This window comes from Aedes aegypti, chromosome 2, assembly GCF_002204515.2.
Source record: "Aedes aegypti strain LVP_AGWG chromosome 2, AaegL5.0 Primary Assembly, whole genome shotgun sequence".
NCBI classification, from domain to species: Eukaryota; Metazoa; Arthropoda; class Insecta; order Diptera; family Culicidae; genus Aedes; species Aedes aegypti.
The window spans coordinates 76,168,678-76,188,468 of NC_035108.1; the positions used below are offsets into that span (position 1 = coordinate 76,168,678).

Here is a 19,791-nt window from a genome sequence, read left to right on the forward strand (position 1 = left end):
TGAACAACGCAATGCATAACCAACATGGTATAACTTTAATTAGGTATTCCCGACTGGGGTTTACCGGGGAACTGTTAAGGATAGGATGTAGGAATGTGGGGAAAGGTATTATAAATAGCATTGATAACTGGACCCCCCCCCTGTAAGTGCGAAATCGCAAATAAAAGTGCGGGATTGCAACGGAGCGGTCTGATGTTTTCATTTCACTTATTCGTCATCTCATGCTGAATAAGTGCGGTGAAGACACTTGACCGTTCCGTTGCCATCCCGCACTTCCATTTGCAAATTCACACTGCTAATTGTACTTGTTATTTGTGCAATGTGCTTTGATTTTTTCGTGCTCCATTTCGAGCGCAAGTTCGAAAAAAATGCCATCAGGAATCGTCCCGACCGCGTTTATTCATTTCAGTAACATTTGTTTACCGTCATCGTTGGCTCATTCATGATAACAACTCTCATTTTACAGGCACAATTGCAGCCAAAAGTCATGTTAATAAGCTTTCAATAAATCTGAAAGAATAGAACCATTATTAGGTATACAATAAGAAAATATAAAATACTTTTTCAATTTTCTCCAAACCCAGCTAACAACATAATGAAAATATTTGGCGTTTCTTTGACAACATAATAATAATCAACAATCGCAAAGCTTACTGCGACCCAGCTATAAAAATTATAGTGGTGGCAAAAAATGTCAGAAGGGGGTGAATCAAATTTTATAGCAAGCTAGCGTAAAAAGCTGGATTAACCTCTTAATTTAGCACTTTTTAAAGACTCGAATTAAAATAGAAAACCAGACCCGCTACCAGCCCTGCGATGATTCAATTGCAGTTAAATATCACCTCAAGGATATTCTTTCATTCTTTCTGAAGCTCACGGAATATCGCCTTCCAATGCATCCATGTATTGATCGATTCCCTTAAAAGATAGCATCTAGCAACCGGAAGCAGCGCTGCAATCACTCGCAATCTTCCACTTGTCGCCCTGGGCTGTAACCGTGAATGTCTTCTGGAAATGTTTGGTAGAATTGTCCTGGAAGATGACCGTTCCTCAAACCTTGATGACGAACGTCAGCTGCGAGGGCACAGCGTCGCCAATGATCGGCTGAGCGACCAGGGTGTTCATAATGTGTTCGAAGCGGGGCAGTTCCTGGAAGTACTTCTGGATGTTGACCTTCCCGTTGGCACCATTTCCGTTCCACACCAGCAAACCGTTGTCCATGTAGAGCCGGGTCATCTGATGCCACTTCTTGGCTACTTTTTCGTTGTACAGTTTGGTGAATTCCTCCTCCATCCGGCAAGCGGTATCGATTTTTGGTGCGCAGTTCCTACGGGGATTGGGTTTGAACTAAACATCCAACAGATTGGCGAAAGATATGTACTTACTGGGTCGATCGCAGTTGTCATTTTTTTATGTGAATTACTGTTTTGTAAACTTAATTTCAACTCGACTTTTATAAATTAATGCAAGCCTTGAACAGTTTCAATATTAGAATAAGAAGTAAACAATACAGCTTGACAGTTTTCCTTCGACGGCACACTCATTCTGCACTCAACGCTAGATTAAATGTCGCCTACAAATACCAACAAAATGTAACTATTTGTCGTACTGTTAAAATGTAGTTCAAAATTTTCAAATGCAAATGTGTGAGTTTGTTGCACAAATTTAAACAAAAACAATTTGCCGAATGGTGGCGGTATATTTCCACCATATCTTGCTTGAATCCATGCCCATATAATTTAACAATATCAGAGCAGTATCATATATTGTTACTGATAGGTATGGGTTAATCTTACTGTTTGATGTTACCTAAGATTCTGAAATATAAGCTGTCGATATCCACTCGTAGCTACTCTAAAAGTGATTCTAAGTTTTTGAAACTTGTGCAGTAATCGCAGTAATCATTTTTAAGGAAGTGATGTTGAAAAAAATATACGTTATTTTTTGACTTATCGGATATTTTTGCAATAAACATTGAAAAAGTTGTATTTTTCTTAAATTTACTTAAGTTTCAAATATGTCCACTTATAAATTGTTCAAATGTACTCTACTACACATGAACAACATAATGAAGAACTTAAGCAATCATCTAGTCCATTGAAAATTAGATTTGAATGTTGTAAGTTTGTTTTTTGATAGGTGTACGAATATGAAATTGAGTCAATTTTAGACACAAATTCAATACATCTCCATTATCCCAAAGATTTAAGCAAATGAATACAGTTTATGATTGCCGCACAATAGATGACACCTATGACCTTCGTTATTGATGAAGTATATCGAAGTCCAATGATCTTTTAATTGTTTTATACTAACTTGATATGAAAACAGTGCCTCGTACGAAAATGAAATTGAGTCACTGTAAATCGATCGGAAACAAATTGCGGCGTTCATTTTAAATCCACATCTAGCGGCGGCGGTAACGCGGAAAAGATATGCGCGCAATTCAAACGCAACGTCGAAATTCAAGTAGGCTTGGATTTTTTCGTTCTTCATGGATGCAAATGTTTCGAATTTGCTAAATCTGAAACATTTGGTGATTTTTATTATCACTGCGACAGTATATCGACATTTTCATATAATCGCATTACGTGGATTTATCTTGCAGAGCACAATAATATCTCGCATACTCTGAGATAACGCCCTAAAAACCATTGGTAGCCACGTGTGTAGCTCGTTGTTTCTGAGCAAAAGAAAGAATAAGCATTCAAACCAACATCACCGCCAGGTAGATAACGATCCTTTCTTCCCCATAGCGTTGGTAAATAGCATGAAAATTCATTCAAATGCTCAGAAACAACGAGTTACACACATGGTTACCAATGGCTTTTAGGGCGAGATCAGAAGTTATGCGAGAATAGAATTTAAATTATATCCGCTGAACTTCAAACCGATTTCACATTCGTCCTAATTCTGACTCTGTATTAATTTTATAGCACACCCAACCTAATGACTAATGAAGACTCGGGTGGAGATGCTCTAATACTTGAGAACTGTCAATAGTTGAGAACTGTCAACACCGTCTGGGGCGGCCGATCGATTTTTCCTCCTCTCCTTCTTTGCGTGCGTTGTTCGTTCGCAGAAGGATTCTCTCTCGGTCGCATGTGTTTTTCGTGTCGCGAGGTGCGCATTGACGACGGTCTGTAAAGAAAAAGGTCTCGATCCAAAAATTTCGGTGCGAAATTCCGATGTAAAACACGGCGGACTGGAAACGTGAAATATTTTTTGTGTTTTGAGTTCAAACGAGCAAGGGATTTGTCGAGCGACGACACTTTTGAATACCGCGACGCAGCAGGCTCTGAGTGTGAATGGATTCCGATCCCGGGGTCGTGCTGGTGGAAAAAGTGGAAGAGGACGAAATTTCTACGGATAAAGATAGCGGAATGGAATCGGCCGGCAACAGCAAGGATGACACCCCGGAACGCAAAACGGCAACGGTGAGAATCGATCGCAATTTTCCTTTTGACTGTGGACGCAGAGCGCGAAACATGATTATTCGATCGATAGAAGAGAGGCTTTTATATGTCTGACAGCCGGTGCGATTATGCAATGGAATAAATCGCTGCTTTTTTTATTGTGCGCTTTTAGTTAGAGGATTTGCTGCAGGATGACGAGATGGACCCGATTGTGGCTGCTCCGGCGCCGAGTGCACCGCCAGCACCTGCACAACAACCGGCGGCACCAGAAGTAGCAGCAGCACCAGCACCAGCAACACAAAAGCCACAACCTACAGCTTCTTCGACGGCTTCGAAAGCTTCCGCTCCAGCTGCCATCAAAAGCAAGGATGACGATTACGATGACGTAAGTATCACCTAATCTATGAGCTCTGTGTGGCTTGATGTCGACACCCTTCAGCTGTATAATGTTTTGGGGAATGCACTTGGAAGGATCTTCTTTACTGCCGGCCTTTCAGGGCTGGTAGCGAGTCGCTTTTCAGTGACTTGGTCACTAAAAAGTAACTTTCTGAATCGAAAAGACACTTTTCTTTAGAAAAATGATAAATAACATCCCTATGTTCGTGATCTGACGATAAATAAACTAGAAGCTGGGTCAAGTATCGGGTATCAGAATGTAGCCTCCAGATGCACGCTTCCCGCCTATTGGGAGATTTGTGTCATCGTCATATTTGAGCCTATTTTCATCTGGAAAGGAGATGAAAGGGTAAGATGGGAGGAAATAGGGGTCCATTGAAGAGGGAAAATCTCATAGACAAAATGAGAGCATGTAGCTCCATACCATAATGGGATTTAAACAGCGCCCTACAAAGAACACCACAAACGTATGAGCGTACACAGAGCCTATATACCACGAAATTGTGAAATTAATGCTTAACAGTTTAGGAATTGTTTCTCAGACATAAATTAGTGAAAAACTGTTATGCGATGTTTTAGTAAGAACGACTGATTGTTTTTTTCGAGAATGTGAAAATTGTAATTCCAAAGAAAATATTACAGGAGAACTAATCTCGCTTTTAGAGGAAAGCGACAAAGGAGATGTAGTTTTTCAGCAATGGCTCACCACCGATAGCTGTAACTTAGAAACTATAATAAAGCCTATTGAAGAATTTGTTGCGTATTTCGTGGAGAAAGTTGATAAGCTCATAATTCATGATTTTAGTTGCAAAGAACAGTCTTCTTTTCTACGAAACAAAAAAGACTCCTTAAAACAAGGTGAAATACAATACCCAATTCTAGTATTTGGTAGTTGGCCGTCGGGCCACTCGTGGCGCTCACACAACTTTTGTTCGAGTTTGACGTTTGCTCACTACCGCCACCTAGTTCGCGGTTGGCCAAATGAAGTATTTTTAACATTGCACTAAATGTTCACGTGACTGTGTTTTAAATTGATAATTGTTCTAGCTGTTACGTCTGTTTGTCTGTGGTTTTATCATACAAAACGCTGCTCAAGGAGGTCACTGAAATAATTCCCAAGATACGATACACCCATTCGAGATTTACCGTAAAAAAGATAATAAATTGGAAAACATTAGTTTTATTATAACATCAGAAGTGTTGGCCCATGACACAGTAGCAGTTCAGCTATTTATTTCAAAATTGATAAATTTTGTGAAACAAAAAATAAATTTCTCAAAAGTTATTTTTATGTCAGATGGAGCTGCAGCTCATTATAAAAAAAAAATTGTCAGCTTATGTAATTTCAAAATATATGGATTGGAAGCAGAATGGCACTTTTTTGCCACATCCCACGGCAAAGGCCCCTGTGACGCTATTGGTGGCACTCTCAAGCGAATGGCAAAAAGAGCAAGTCTTGCAATAGACCATGGAAACACAATCGCAACTCCGCGAGAACTATTCGACTGGGCAGTGAAACAAACTGATGGCAGCCCTGCGCCATTCAGCATCGCGCGCCAATCGAGTGTAAAAGGAGCTGACTGAATGAAGCTCAAAAGGGAATGGAAAGGAGGAAATGAATAAAGCTCATTCAAGTGTTTTGCCTCGATCTGTAAAGACGTGTTTTACTGTTCTCTCTGCTAATTTACCCCTCTAATAGGTTATGGGCCTGTGAAGTAGCCATTTTGTTTTTGTGCAAAGTGAACACGTTCAGACAAGTCGTGGCGCGTTTGTTGGAATTTTTCCGGAAGTGTTAAATTCAACAAAAATGGAGAAAATTGGTATCGCGAAGATAACGAACGATAATTACGATTCGTGGAAATTGGAAGTCGAGTTTTTGTTAGTGAGAGAAGGACTTTGGAAGTATGTCTCGCCGGGAGTGAAGCCGGAAGTGGCTGCTTCGGGTTCGAACGTCGCGGAACTGGCTGCCTGGGACGAGGGAGACCAGAGAGCGCGCGCGACGATCGGTTTATTGCTGACAAAAAGTCAACACGGGCATATCCGGAATACGAATTCCGCGAAAGCAGTGTGGGACAATTTGGAAAAGCAGCACCAGAAGAAGACGCTTACGACCAAAGTGCATTTGCTCAAGCGAATCTGCAACATGGAGTACCACGACGGGGACAACATCGAAGAACACCTGATGGAGTTTGAGGATTTGTTCGAGAAGCTGGCTAATTCTGGAACAAAACTAGACGAAGATCTCCAGGTGGTTTTAGTGTTTCGAAGTTTGCCTAGTTCGTTCGATGCCTTGACGACGACGCTAGAGAACCGAGCCGATGATGAGCTAACGATGCATCTTGTGAAAGGGAAGATCATAAACGAAGTGCACAAGCGTCGTGATCCGTCGGTAGTGGATTCGGTTGTTCTCAAAGCGGAAGACAAGAAAAACTCGGTGTGTTTTTTCTGCGAGAAGCCCGGTCATAAGAAAGCAAACTGCAGCTTGTGGCTGAGGCAGAAGAAAGAAGAAGGTGACAGTAGCTCAGCAGTGAGCAGGCACAGCGAAGTGAGAAAAGTGTCGAAAAAGCTCGCGAAGGCGAAGCTTGCGACGTCGCGATCGGAAGAATTTACTTTTCTTGCCAGAGAGTGCGTGACGAATGGTTGTGTCGTCAATTCCGATGTGAACGTAGAACCGAGAAATAGTGCGTTTGTTGCCAGTGAGTGCGCGGCGAAAGACTGGATCGTCGATTCCGGTGCGAGTTCGCATATGTGCGCAAATCGGAAGTTTTTCGTGTCGTTCAATGAACCGCGGATGGACACTCCGAAATCGGTTACGGTTGCCGACGGTAAACATGCAGCGGTGAAAGGCGTCGGATTGTGCCAGATTTTTTGCATCGGAGGTGGTGGCGCAGAAACGCGAATTTTGTTGAGTGAAGTGCTTTTCGTTCCTGATCTCGACATGAATCTCGTGTCCGTTGGCAGGCTCGTTCAGAAGGGAGCGAGCGTAATCTTCGACAAGAACGGATGTAGGATTGCGAACGGTGATAAGATTGCTGCTATTGCGCCGTCAAGCAAGGGTCTGTTCCATCTTCAAATGGTTGAACGTGCTAGTGCAGTTTCGGATCAGTGTCATACGAAGAACTGCATACACGAGTGGCACAGGAAGCTGGGACATCGTGATACTCAAGCTATCCTGGATCTGGAGCGGAAAGCTTTGGCAACAGGCATCAAGGTACGTAACTGCTCTGTTCGTTATTCTTGTGAACCCTGTTTGGAGGGAAAGATGGCAAGGCGACCATTTCCTAAGAAAGTGAGGCGTAAGTCGAAAGCGGTGTTGGATTTGATCCACAGTGACTTGTGTGGGCCGATGAAAACGGCCACACCTGGAGGTCGTCGGTATTTTCTTTCGCTGATCGACGACTACAGCCGCTTTACCACTCTATACATTCTTAGGAAGAAGTCGGATACCGTGGACGTTATCCGAGATTTCGTACGTTTGATGAAAACGCAGTTTGGTAGACCCCCGAAGATCATCAGATCGGATCAAGGAGGAGAGTACCGCAGCGCAGAGTTGGTCAAGTTTCTCAAGCAGGAAGGAATTCAGCAGCAGTTTACGACAGCATACACGCCACAGCAGAACGGAGTTGCGGAGCGCAAAAATCGTTCGCTGGTAGAGATGGCACGGTGTATGATCATCGATTCTGGGTTGCATTATCGTTACTGGGCCGAGGCGGTTAACACGGCCAACCATCTGCAGAATATGTTGCCAACGAAACCGGTGCAGCAGACGCCTTACGAGATTTGGCACGGTACGAAGCCGGACATGAGCATGATCCAGATTTTTGGTTCGGAAGCTTATGTGCACATCCCGAAGGAAAAGCGGACGAAGCTGCAATCGAAGGCGACAAAATTGACGTTTGTTGGGTACTCCCAGCAGCATAAAGCGTGGCGTTTCATCGACTTGAAGACAAACGAAATCGTTTTCAGTCGTGATGCTCGTTTCTTGCCGTCAAGTGATCGAGAGATTCCGGATGCAGTCGATGACGAAATTTTCGTGGTGCCTCCGGTGAAACCGTCCAGCAACATGGAGCATGAAGAGTCGGACGAGTCCGATGAAGATTCCGAAGATGAGCCGGACGCAGATAGTGACGATGAGGAAGAATTCCGTGGGTTTGAAGAAGAATCTTGCGACAATTTGGATCTTGGTTTTGAAAATCCAGCAGATCGGAGTTTATATGAAGATGCCAATGGTAGTGTTGTCTCTCGACAGGACGACGAACTAGTTTCGATCCAGGGGGAGTCGACTTACTTGCAGGAGGAGCAATTCGCCGTTACACCTCGTCGGTCTGGAAGGTCAACGAAAGGTATTCCACCTGAACGTTACGTGGCGGATGGTAAACTGGCTCGGAGTCAGCAGTGTGAACCCCGAAGCTACCAAGAGGCAGTGAGTGATCCTGAGAATGGCCATTGGAAGGCCGCCATGAACGACGAGCTGAAGTCATTGCGGGAGTGCAAGGCCTGGGACTTGACGTCGTTGCCGCCAGGAAGCAAGACCATCGGATGCCGCTGGATCTATAAGAAGAAGCAGGATGAGCAAGGTAAACTAGTACGATATAAAGCGAGATTAGTAGCGCAAGGTTTCACGCAACGATATGGCCTGGACTACGACGAGGTATTCGCCCCAGTCGCGAAGCAAGTGACGCTTCGTACACTGCTGACCATCGCTGGACGAGATGAGATGCAGATCAGGCACGTTGACGTGAAAACTGCATATTTGAATGGCGATCTCAAGGAGACCATTTATATGCGGGTACCACCCGGACTACGAGTGGAAAAAGGACAGGTGTGTCGTTTGCGTAAGAGCCTATATGGTTTGAAGCAATCAGCCAGGGTTTGGAACCAAAAGCTGAATGATGTTATGAAGCGACTGGGATTCCGGCAGGCGGATGCTGACCCGTGCTTATATGTGCGGAAGACGAGCGGCGGCACAGTGTATATCCTGGTGTATGTGGATGATATGCTAATCGCTACATCACGTGATGAAGACTACGAAGGAGTTGTGAAGGCTTTAGCTAGCGAGTTCCAGATTACAACACTTGGTGAAGTGAAACATTTTTTGGGAATAAGAGTGACGCGAAAGAACAACGCCTACTGCTTGGACCAAAAGGCTTATATCGACAAGTTGGTTGCACAGTTCGGACTTGCGGATGCTAAGGGATCACGGATTCCTATGGACGTCGGATACCTACAGCAAAAGGAGGAGCTGGAGAGTCTACCGAACAATGAGAAGTTCCAGAGCCTCGTCGGTGGTTTGCTGTATCTATCAGTAAATACCCGGCCAGACATCGCTATTAGTACATCCATTCTTGGAAGGCAGGTAAGCAAGCCAACGAATGCGGATTGGACGGAAGCAAAACGGGTTCTGCGCTACCTGAAGTCTACGAGTGATTTGAAGTTGGAATTGGCTGTAAACAGACAAGAACTTCGAGGATACGCGGACGCAGACTGGGCCGGAAATGTGAAGGACCGAAAATCGAATTCGGGCTATCTGTTTCAACTGGGTGGTGGCCCGATTTCATGGTGTGCCAGAAAGCAATCGTGTGTGGCACTTTCATCGACGGAAGCGGAGTACATTTCGTTAGCTGAAAGTTGTCGGGAGCTGCTTTGGCTGAAAAAACTATTGAAGGACTTCGGGGAGCCTGTACAGGAACCAGTACAGATCTTCGAAGACAACCAAAGTTGCATCAAGATGTTGGAGCAGAATGCAGGACTGAAGCGTTCGAAGCACGTGGACACCAAATACCACTTCGTGAAGGATTTGGCTGAAAACGACAACGTAAATGTAACTTATTGCCCATCGGCGGATATGTTGGCGGACATTTTTACGAAACCGCTGAACAGGGTAAAATTGGAGGACATACGCGAGAGGATTGGATTGCGATCTCTGCGCGATGAGGAGGAGTGATGGCAGCCCTGCGCCATTCAGCATCGCGCGCCAATCGAGTGTAAAAGGAGCTGACTGAATGAAGCTCAAAAGGGAATGGAAAGGAGGAAATGAATAAAGCTCATTCAAGTGTTTTGCCTCGATCTGTAAAGACGTGTTTTACTGTTCTCTCTGCTAATTTACCCCTCCAATACAAACTGATACATGCATCACCAAATTAAATTTCTGTTATATATCTAATGAACAATAAAAAAATGTTAAAATGTCAGGGGAATTGGTGGAATTGAGTCCTAAAATGTTTAATGAAATCCTGTTTTTATTTAATAACACAAAAGAGCATGTTACTGTAACTCCTTTAGCAATTTTTCCCGCACAAATAAGGACTATATCATGTTTAAACTTTAATTTAAAAATTTGGTCCAAGAATGAACCTTGACACTTTTGATCATGTTTGACGTTCGCTTAGTCGTCAAAAACACCACAGGGCTTTTAGTTTTAACACTGGGGTTGTTCCTATCTGACATTTCGGAAGGGACACGGAAAACAAAATATACCCAAAAATTTGAGTTTAAGCCAAGGGGTGTGACAAAATCTAAAGAAACATGAAAAATGGTTTTCGGGCTCAAACCAACGGAGAACATTAAAAAATTGAGTAAACATGTGTTTTTGGCCTAATCTTAAGCGTTTAGCACTAAAATTGGGACAGGGCTTTAGGACCCTATTGTTTGATAAGGTTAAAACTGTCCCTAGTACCCAAAAATATCATTGTTTTATGCCTATTAGTGTGTGTGTGTGTGTGTGTGTGTATACAATCCACCTCCCACTGACCGGCAGTGCTTTTATGGAAGAAAATTGTATGCATGTATTTATTGATACCCTTCGATATCTTTATATCTGCAGACAATTTTTTTTTTTTTATTTGTTTTATGCCTATTAGTGGTACACAAATTGAAGCCAAACGGTATACCAATTCAGAGGATGAACCGAAAATATTTAATTTATTCAGTAAAGCCCAAAATAATGTAAATATTCATGTGCAGATACTACGTTTTAGGTGGCGAGTTTGAAGGGTTGGATCGGAATCGCAAGTCAGTCTCATCTGTAAAAAAGCAGCATTGAGAAAATGGGCTTTGAAGTTTCCAAACTCGTTTTCTATACGAATATTCAAAAAATTCCACAGGATTGAAAAATGTTCAAATCCTAATGAAAGTTTCACAAATTGCTTTCCACTATGATATCTCGCGGAGAAAAATATAAAGATGATCAAAACATGGTTCATTTTTGCGTTATACGGTGCAGAAATCTGTAGTGGGACTGATATGCGGTTACTTTTCATTATGGGACAATTTGACTTGCTGGTTTTTCCTATTTTTTCCGAACAAATCATATTATCTCATTAAGGCAGCTGAAAGAGCATTGAAAGATATGTTAAAAACTGAACTCAACTCAATTTTGACGAAAATGCAGATGGGACTGACTTGCGATTCACGACAGTATAGCAATAATAATTTGTTTTAGGATACATAGCAATAATATCATGCATTATTATGATAAAAACAAACCACGACATAAGCATAATATTGACCCTTTCCAGACACCTGTTAAGATTGGCTTTGACCAAATAAGAAATAAAATATCATTGTGATATCTTTCCAACCATAAAAAAACCCATTGGAGTTGATTTTCTCATAAGTGGTTTGGTGCGAGATCAATTGTATTGAATTTAAAAAAAACTGTATAATTCCGTTTTATTTCTTTTAACTACTCCCAATAAAACAAATATAATCTATTTTGTAATTAAAACTCATTTATCACTTGAAAATATGATCATACTAGACTATTTAAAGCGAAATAGAAATAAAATAAAAAAAAAATCATTTTGGACTTAAAAAATTCGGTGTTAGAAAAACTTTTTCCCTAGAATATGCCCAATTTGCAATCTATGGACAACTTTTAGTAAATTTAATTACGAAACTTTTTGCTTGAGGATGATTAAAATCTAAAATGGCCGTTTAAATCGACTTTAAAGTTTTGAATCATTTTTTTTTCAGTGTAGAAAATGTTTTTTATGTTTTTAATAGGGTAACCAATATATTTTGGACCCCCTGGTCCATTTTCTTGCAAATTTCCAAGTTTAATTCGAAATTCGCATGCCATATGGAACTTTTTTCAAATTTCTGGACTGAAAGCGTAGAATTTCTTCGGTTTTCCATTGTCAATCGATTGATTAGACTATGGGCAAGCATATTATACTTTGACTTTGTCGCCAAACGATAAAAGCACCGGGGGTCCAAAATATATACACAGACAAACAGACGTCACACTCTCATCACTGTCCATCGACCACCTTTTTAACGGTCGATTCAAATATATTGTAGTTGGTCAATCCACCTCCCGCAGCGCTCTCATCGTTTTTGTTCGCGTTTGACGTTTACACACTACCGCCATCTGTTGGTCCATTGGCCAAACACAACGATTTTAGCATTGGGCGTACATGTTTTCTCGATTTGTTCTAAGTGTTACGTCTGTTTCTCTGTGATATATACTTTGAGGGTCCAAAATGTATTGGTGTGTCCAACATAATGAGAAGCAGTACATCACAATTCAATTATTTTCTACGTTTTCTGGATCCTACATGACCGTTTGGGCATATTTATCTTGTAAAGGCAGTTTTTCTCTACATTTTGGCATGTTCTTTGACTTGGTTACGCTGTACAATTAATTAATTGGGACAAAAAGCTAAAATCACTTCCTTAGGGGGTCCAAAATACGACCGTTACCCTATATTTTTTTCTAAAAGTTCAGGAAATTTCACGACAGTCCCCAATACAGCACTTTTTTGTAGGTCTTACCGTTTTCGTGTTATAAGGGTTTATAAAAAAAAACAAAAAAAAAAACCTTGACCCTTTCCAAATGTTAGTCTAGATCGAAATTTCACTCTGATGGAATACTTAAGTAGTACAAATCTAGGATTATTGACGGATTTGACGCCAACTCGACACGCGATTGGCAGCACCCCTTCAGAATTCAATTAAACTTTGAAAAAACAAAGTATGTAAAGTATCTTAGTTTCACATAGTCTTCACACCCAGAAAGTTTAATAATCCTAGATTTGTACTACTTAAGTATTCCATCAGAGTGAAATTTCTCAAATTAATATTTAACTCAAGGGCGGTCGCGCATTCAACCATCGCCAGCGCCATCGCTTGAGTTGTGTATGAAAAGTGAGCTTTTTTAAGGTGCGTGTACTCAGTACATGCATGCGACTGATCTAGGGTTAAGCCACAGACAAACAGACGTCACACTCTCACCGATGTCCATCGACCACCTTTTTAACGGCCGATTCAAATATATGGTAGGTGGCCAATCCACCACCCGCAGCGCTCGCATCGTTTTTGTTCGCGTTTGACGTTTACACACTACCGCTATCTGTTGGTCCATCGGCCAAACACATCGATTTTAGCATTGGGCGTACATGTCATCGTGACTATGATTTTGATCGGAATTTGTCCTAAGTGTTACGTCTGTTTGTCTGTGGTTAAGCTTTTCTAGATGATGCGATGAGCATGAGCATCTCTGCCTACAATCAGCGGAAGACCTTTTGTTAGGTAGTTTACGATAATTTATTTCAAATCATCCGTTTGGAGATGGTTCATCGTGTGGTAAATACAACGAACGATAGGTAGTAGTATTTCCTATGGACCTTTGCACGAGTTCACTAATTTGACGCTTGAGCGGTGCCGTATTCACTAGTTACTATGGTCACGTAAATAGCAAGGCACCGTTCAAACGTCAACGAGTGAACTCGTGCATTGGTCCATAGGCCAGGGGAAGTGGTTCACCTAGAGTGAATTTATGGCCCATGCGCGAGTTCACTTATTTGAAATTTGAGCGGTGCCAAATTCACTGGTTACCATGGCCACATAAAGAATACGGCACTGCTCAAACGTCAAATAGTGAACTCGTGCATTGGTCCATAGCAGAGAGAAAGTAGATGTTGTATGAATTTTGACAGGAAAATGAATGACAAGTTCATCCACTTCTCCTGGCCTATGGACCAATGCACGAGTTCACTAATTTGACGTTTGAGCGGTGCCGAATTCACTCGTTGCCATGGACCGATGCACGAGTTCACTATCTGACGTTTGAGCGGTGCCAAATTCACTCGTTGCCATGGTCACGTAAATAACACGGCACCGCTCAAACGTCAACGGATGAACTCGTGAACTGATCCATAGGCCAGGGGAAGTGCATCGGTCCATTGAGATCACTAACAGAAACATCAATTGTGACAGCAGACTAGAGTTAAATGGTAAATAAGTAGAAATTAGTGTAGCGAAGATCGTGCTATTTATGAGCATGCATACACGAGTTTGCCATTTATGGTTGCTGAAAGTATCAGAAGGCCGGCTCCAAAGGCACGTTCCCCACCAGTTGGGAGATTTGTGCCATCGCCATATTTGAGCCTATTTCATCATCTACCCGATGGGAGAGGAAAGGGATGGGAAAGATGGGAGGAAATAGGAGTGGGGTCCCTTGAAGAGGGAAGATCGCATAAGCGAAATGAGAGCATGTAGCTCCATACCACAATGGGTTCGAACAGCGCCATTAAAAGGGCGCTGCAAAACGCATGAGCGTAGAGAGCCTATAGCTCATTACCACAGCGGGTTAAGAATAACAGAATGTCCTGAAGATTCAGGCTTCTGTATTCAGTTTCACTTAATAAGTGTTTACCAAGTAATTGGAATCGCATTTGCGCAAAAACTGGACAGTTACATATCAGGTGATACGAAGTTCCATAATCGGAGTCACAACTATCACACACAAATGAGTCAGCACGCTGAATATTTGCCATGTGATAGTTGAGTCGGCAGTGGCCGGTCAACGCTCTGACCAAGAGACTGCAATTCTGCTTTGACAGATTTGTTAAATACTTTGCCACCCTTGGAGATGGCTCAGTAATGTACAATTTTGTTTGACGACATGACTCCAAACTATTCCAATATTGCTTGTGCTGAGTTGCCGCCCAAGAGTTTATCTGAAGCTTCACCCAGCACTTCGAAATTGGAATAGCCGGCTCAGGGCCAATGAAGTCATGCGATGCTCCATCGCGAGCTAGCTCATCAGCCAATTCATTTCCAGCGATGGAAGAATGGCCTGGTACCCATACAAGGTTTACAGAGTTGACTGAATTCAGTTCCTCAATTTGAGTTCGACATGCGATAACAAGCTTCGACCTTGAGTTGGCCGAAGCGAGAGCTTTTATAGCAGCCTGACTATCTGAACAGAAGTATATGACTTTACCCATTAAACGCTGTTGAAGTGCTGATTGCACTCCACACATAAGGGCAAATATTTCCGCCTGAAAAACGGTGCAGTTTCTACCAAGTGAGTAAAACTGATTCAGCCTTAGCTCACGAGAATATACTCCTGCACCAGCTCTACCTTCAAGAAGGGAGCCATCAGTGTAACATACTATATTGTTTGATATACTTCTTTCCAAATAGCCAGACGTCCACTCTTCCCGTGAAGGGAATTGTGTGGTAAATGTCCTGTAAGGAAAGTGACAAGCAATTGTGAGATCACTTGGAGCAAGGACAATTTTGTCCCAATTCACCAAAAGTGGAAACAACGAAGTGTGTGTAGATCTACGATTCACTGGATTTTTCTCCAGTAGATCCAGTACCCATAAACGGTAAGAGCAAGAAAGTGCTTCTTGTTTAAGATATATGTGTAGTGGCGCAACGTCGAAAAGGGCCTCGAGCGCTGCTGTGGGAGTTGTAGAGAACGCACCAGACATCGCCATCAAGCACATCCTTTGGAGATGGCCCAATTTTGATTGGATTATTCTCACTTCGCCCTTTTGCCACCACACAAGACATCCATATGCCAATATTGGTCGAACAACTGTTGTGTAAATCCATTGGATATATTTGGGTTTGAGGCCCCAAGTTTTACCAAAGGTTCGCCGGCATTGACCGAAGGCCATGCAAGCTTTTTTGACTCTGAAATCAATGTGAGGTGTCCATGAAAGTTTGGAATCTAGAATGACTCCGACATACTTTACTTGATCAGTCACATTAATCTCAGTGCCAAAAAGACGTAAAGGTCGAATTCCATCGCGGTTTCGTCTTTCCGTAAAAAGAACAATAGATGTTTTATTCGGGTTAACCGAAAGGCCATATTGGCGACACCAACTCTCGACTACCTGAAGAGCACTTTGCATCAGGTCGAATAGGGTGCTTATGCACATACCAACTATCAGAGCTAGATAGTCGTCGGCAAATCCATAAGTTGGAAAACCGCAATTATTGAGTTGCCTCAATAGCGTATCTGCTACGAGATTCCACAAAAGTGGTGACAAGACTCCCCCTTGGGGGCATCCGCAAACACTCAATTTTCGAATCGCTGCTTGACGCAATGTCGAGAAGAGATGTCGGTTTTTGAGCATTTGATGAATCCAATTGGTAATCATTGTAGGTAGCCCATGGTTTCGTGCTGCTTCCAATATGGCATCGAAAGACACGTTATCAAAGGCACCCTCAATATCCAAGAAAACACCCAAGCAGGATTGCTTCTGAGCGAATGCTTTCTCGATATCGTATACAACTTTGTGTAAAAGAGTCACAGTGGACTTTCCAGATTGGTAAGCATGTTGATTCACATGAATAGGCATGTTTGCCAAATAAACATCACGGATGTGATGATCGATAATGCGTTCCAGACATTTCAGAAGAAAAGAGGTCAGACTGATTGGTCTAAAACTCTTCGCTTCTTCATACGACGCACGTCCTCCTTTCGGGATAAACTTTACAGTAATATCACGCCAGGATCTGGGAATGTACCCGGTAGCAAAACTGCTTACAAATAGCTTTTTCAAAACATGTTTGATAGACTCAAATCCCTTTTGGAGCAGAACAGGATAAATCCCATCCGCTCCTGGAGATTTGAAAGGAGCAAAACTATTAAGTGCCCATTGAATCGATTCAGTAGTTACGAAACTGCGAGCCGAGGCCAGAGACTCGTAACTACATGAAAAGACATTTGGTTCATCCGTAGATGCTATGTCCACACATCCGGGGAAGTGTGTATTGAATAAACATTCTAAAACTTCTTCATCGGAAGAAGTAAAGTCACCATTAGGTAAGCGAATTTCGTTCACTTGGAAATCCTTAGACTTTGCAAGGATTTTGTTCAGCCGACTGACTTCACTCAAACTGGAAACATTTGTACAAAGGTTTTTCCAGCCGGATCGTTCAGCAGAACGAAGAGCCTTCTTGTAAGCCTTGCGAGCCGACTTGAACGACTCGGATCCAGCTGAACGGCGTCTGTTCCAACTCCTTCTACATTGTTTCCTGAGTCTAGTCAGATCGGAATTCCACCATGGGGTCCCTCTTGTAGTCTTTATAGACCGCAGAGGACATGCTTCTTCAAAAGCTTCCATAATGTAGGATGTTGTAGTATCAACGGCATCATCCAGATCACTTGGATTTTCAATGGACGGAGAATATCCATGAAATTTGGTCGCAACCAATTCAATATAGAGTTCCCAGTTTGTTGACCGGGGATTCCTAAAACGCAAAGTCTGCGCAGTTACATTTGAATGTTCAAAGAAGATGTAGCGATGATCAGATAATGATTCCTCATCCGATACATGCCAATTCGTCAACTCGTGACTGATTCTATTCGAGCAGAGCGTTATGTCTAACACTTCTTCTCTATTAGAAACCATGAAGGTTGGGCGATTGCCTATGTTAAGTAATCCAAGGTCTGTACTACTTAAGTATTCCATCAGACTGGAGCCTCTCAAATTGATATCCGAGCTGCCCCAGATGATGTGATGAGCATTGGCATCACTGCCCACAATCAGCGGAAGGCCTTTTGTTACGCAGTGTACGACAACTCGTTTGAAGTCATCCGTTGGGGATGGTTCATCATGTGGGAAATATACCGAACAATAGACGTATTTCCTGTTGAGGTCACCAACAGAAACATCGATTGTGACAGCACATACATCTCTGGTAGTTAACTCAGAAATGAGTGTAGCAACGATTGCTTTATTAATGAGCACGCATGCGCGGGGCATGGAGCGCGAGTTTGCCGTTTCAAGTTTGCTGAAAGTAGCAAAAACTGGGTCCACAAGGTTACCTAGATAGAAGTTCCCTCTACGAAAGTAGGGTTCTTGAACTAGCGCCACTTGGGCTGCACCATTTTGCATGAGCCTGCAAAGATTGATCGTTGCTGTTCTTTTATGCTGAAGATTGATCTGAGCTAACCTAACCGTAGCCACTACCCAAACTAGGCAGGATTAAGCTTTTTGCAATCTCAGCCACACGAAAAAGACCAGCAACGAAAAAACCAGATCGGTATCTATTTAAAGTCGCCAAAGGCGAAAGAGCACAGAATACACTGTGTAAAACGCATAATGCGAATCCATATAGGTGATAATTTAAATTAAATGTCAACATATTCATAATCCCACCCTTATTAAGCCTCAGGATAGAGACTGAAGAAGGGCAGCCGATTATCTCGGAGAAACACAAGGTCACCTGCACCATTGCTCCGGGTAGCACAGGAAGGACTCAATACTGTGGAGGGCGCCCTGGTACCCCACAGGCTCCGTTAGCGGTTAGGTTTTATTTAGACCCCTCTAACCATTCATTCCTAGGCACGGTACGCATCACACCATAAATTAGGGGTCACCTGTGAGGTGGACTTTTACCACCGGAACAGGCAGTCCGTAGTGTTAATTCTTAGCCAGTTGAAACAACCGCTACCGACACTACGCGGCTATCTAGGCTGCTCGGGAAAAGGATGTTAATATTGATGATTAACTCCTGACGTGCCCAAGCAGCCAATAGACTATCTGACGTTTGAGCGGTGCCAAATTCACTCGTTGCCATGGTCACGTAAATAACACGGCACCGCTCAAACGTCAACGGATGAACTCGTGAACTGATCCATAGGCCAGGGGAAGTGCATCGGTCCATTGAGATCACTAACAGAAACATCAATTGTGACAGCAGACTAGAGTTAAATGGTAAATAAGTATAAATTAGTGTAGCGAAGATCGTGCTATTTATGAGCATGCATACACGAGTTTGCCATTTATGGTTGCTGAAAGTAGCAAAACCTGGGTCCACCAAATTACCAAGATAGAAGATCCCTTTACGAAAGTAAGGTTCATGAACTTACGGCACTTGGGATGTAGAACTTTGTATGAATCTACAAAATTGAACTCATGTAGCTACTCTAATGTATCAATTTTCCTACCCACAGGAACCGGACGAGACGCTGGGCGAACGCCTCTGGGGTCTCACCGAGATGTTCCCCGAGACGGTGCGGAACGTGACCGGGGCAGTGACGAACTTCTCCGTGGCCAGCGTAAAAACCGTGTACAAGCTCACCTGTAACGCATCGTGGATCTTCTTCACCAGCTCGATGATTCTGTTCGCCCCGATCGTATTTGAGGTGGAACGGGCCCAGATGGAAGAGATGCAGAAGTCCCAACAGAAGCAAGTGCTGCTGGGTCCGGGTTCGGCTGTTGGCGGTGGTGGTCCAGGTGGTATGCCGGCGATGCCCCCGATGGCGGCGCGATAATCGTCCTCTCCCCCGAATACAAAACTCATACATTTGCAATTAATTAGCCAGTAGAGGAAACAGACTCATACTATGTCGTGTTTGCCACGGGAACGGAAAAGTATGAGGGACAAATTTCAAGACTACTGTTGTTACTACAGACAGATTCAATAGGTTATATTCGAGCATTCGAGCGATTCAAGCGGAGTCCAACACACACATCCACACATGATGATACGTTCATTTGGACAGGTTAGTTCCTTGGTGGCCTCCTTTTTTCTTGCTCTATCGAAATCTATGAAACTTATAAATATAATGAAGCATAGGCCAACTTCCTGTTTCAGGCGGACAACCTTTTTTAGTCACAAATCGAATGATTACCGCTTAATGGACATTTAACTGATTGATTGTTGCTAAGCAGTAGTACTATCCTAGAGGATCAAATACAAAATACAGTATAGAGGATAACTTGTGGAC

The 19,791-nt window shown here is 42.8% G+C and overlaps 2 protein-coding genes across 2 annotated transcripts; one reads left to right on the plus strand and one right to left on the minus strand.

Moving 5' to 3' along the window:
- Window positions 1-883: 883 nt before the first annotated feature.
- LOC110677138 (NTF2-related export protein-like) lies at window positions 884-1,481 on the minus strand. Its single transcript, XM_021847916.1, has 2 exons — window positions 1,386-1,481; window positions 884-1,327 (listed from the first exon to the last, which is right to left on the minus strand). Exon 2 carries the CDS (start codon window positions 1,291-1,293, stop codon window positions 1,051-1,053), a length of 243 nt encoding a protein of 80 aa, XP_021703608.1. The 5' UTR covers window positions 1,294-1,327; window positions 1,386-1,481; the 3' UTR covers window positions 884-1,050.
- Window positions 1,482-3,045: 1,564 nt separating this feature from the next.
- LOC110675667 (mitochondrial import receptor subunit TOM22 homolog) lies at window positions 3,046-19,782 on the plus strand. The gene is made up of 3 exons (XM_021841263.1): window positions 3,046-3,437; window positions 3,589-3,801; window positions 19,015-19,782. Exons 1-3 carry the CDS (start codon window positions 3,309-3,311, stop codon window positions 19,333-19,335), a joined length of 663 nt encoding a protein of 220 aa, XP_021696955.1. The 5' UTR covers window positions 3,046-3,308; the 3' UTR covers window positions 19,336-19,782.
- Window positions 19,783-19,791: the final 9 nt, after the last annotated feature.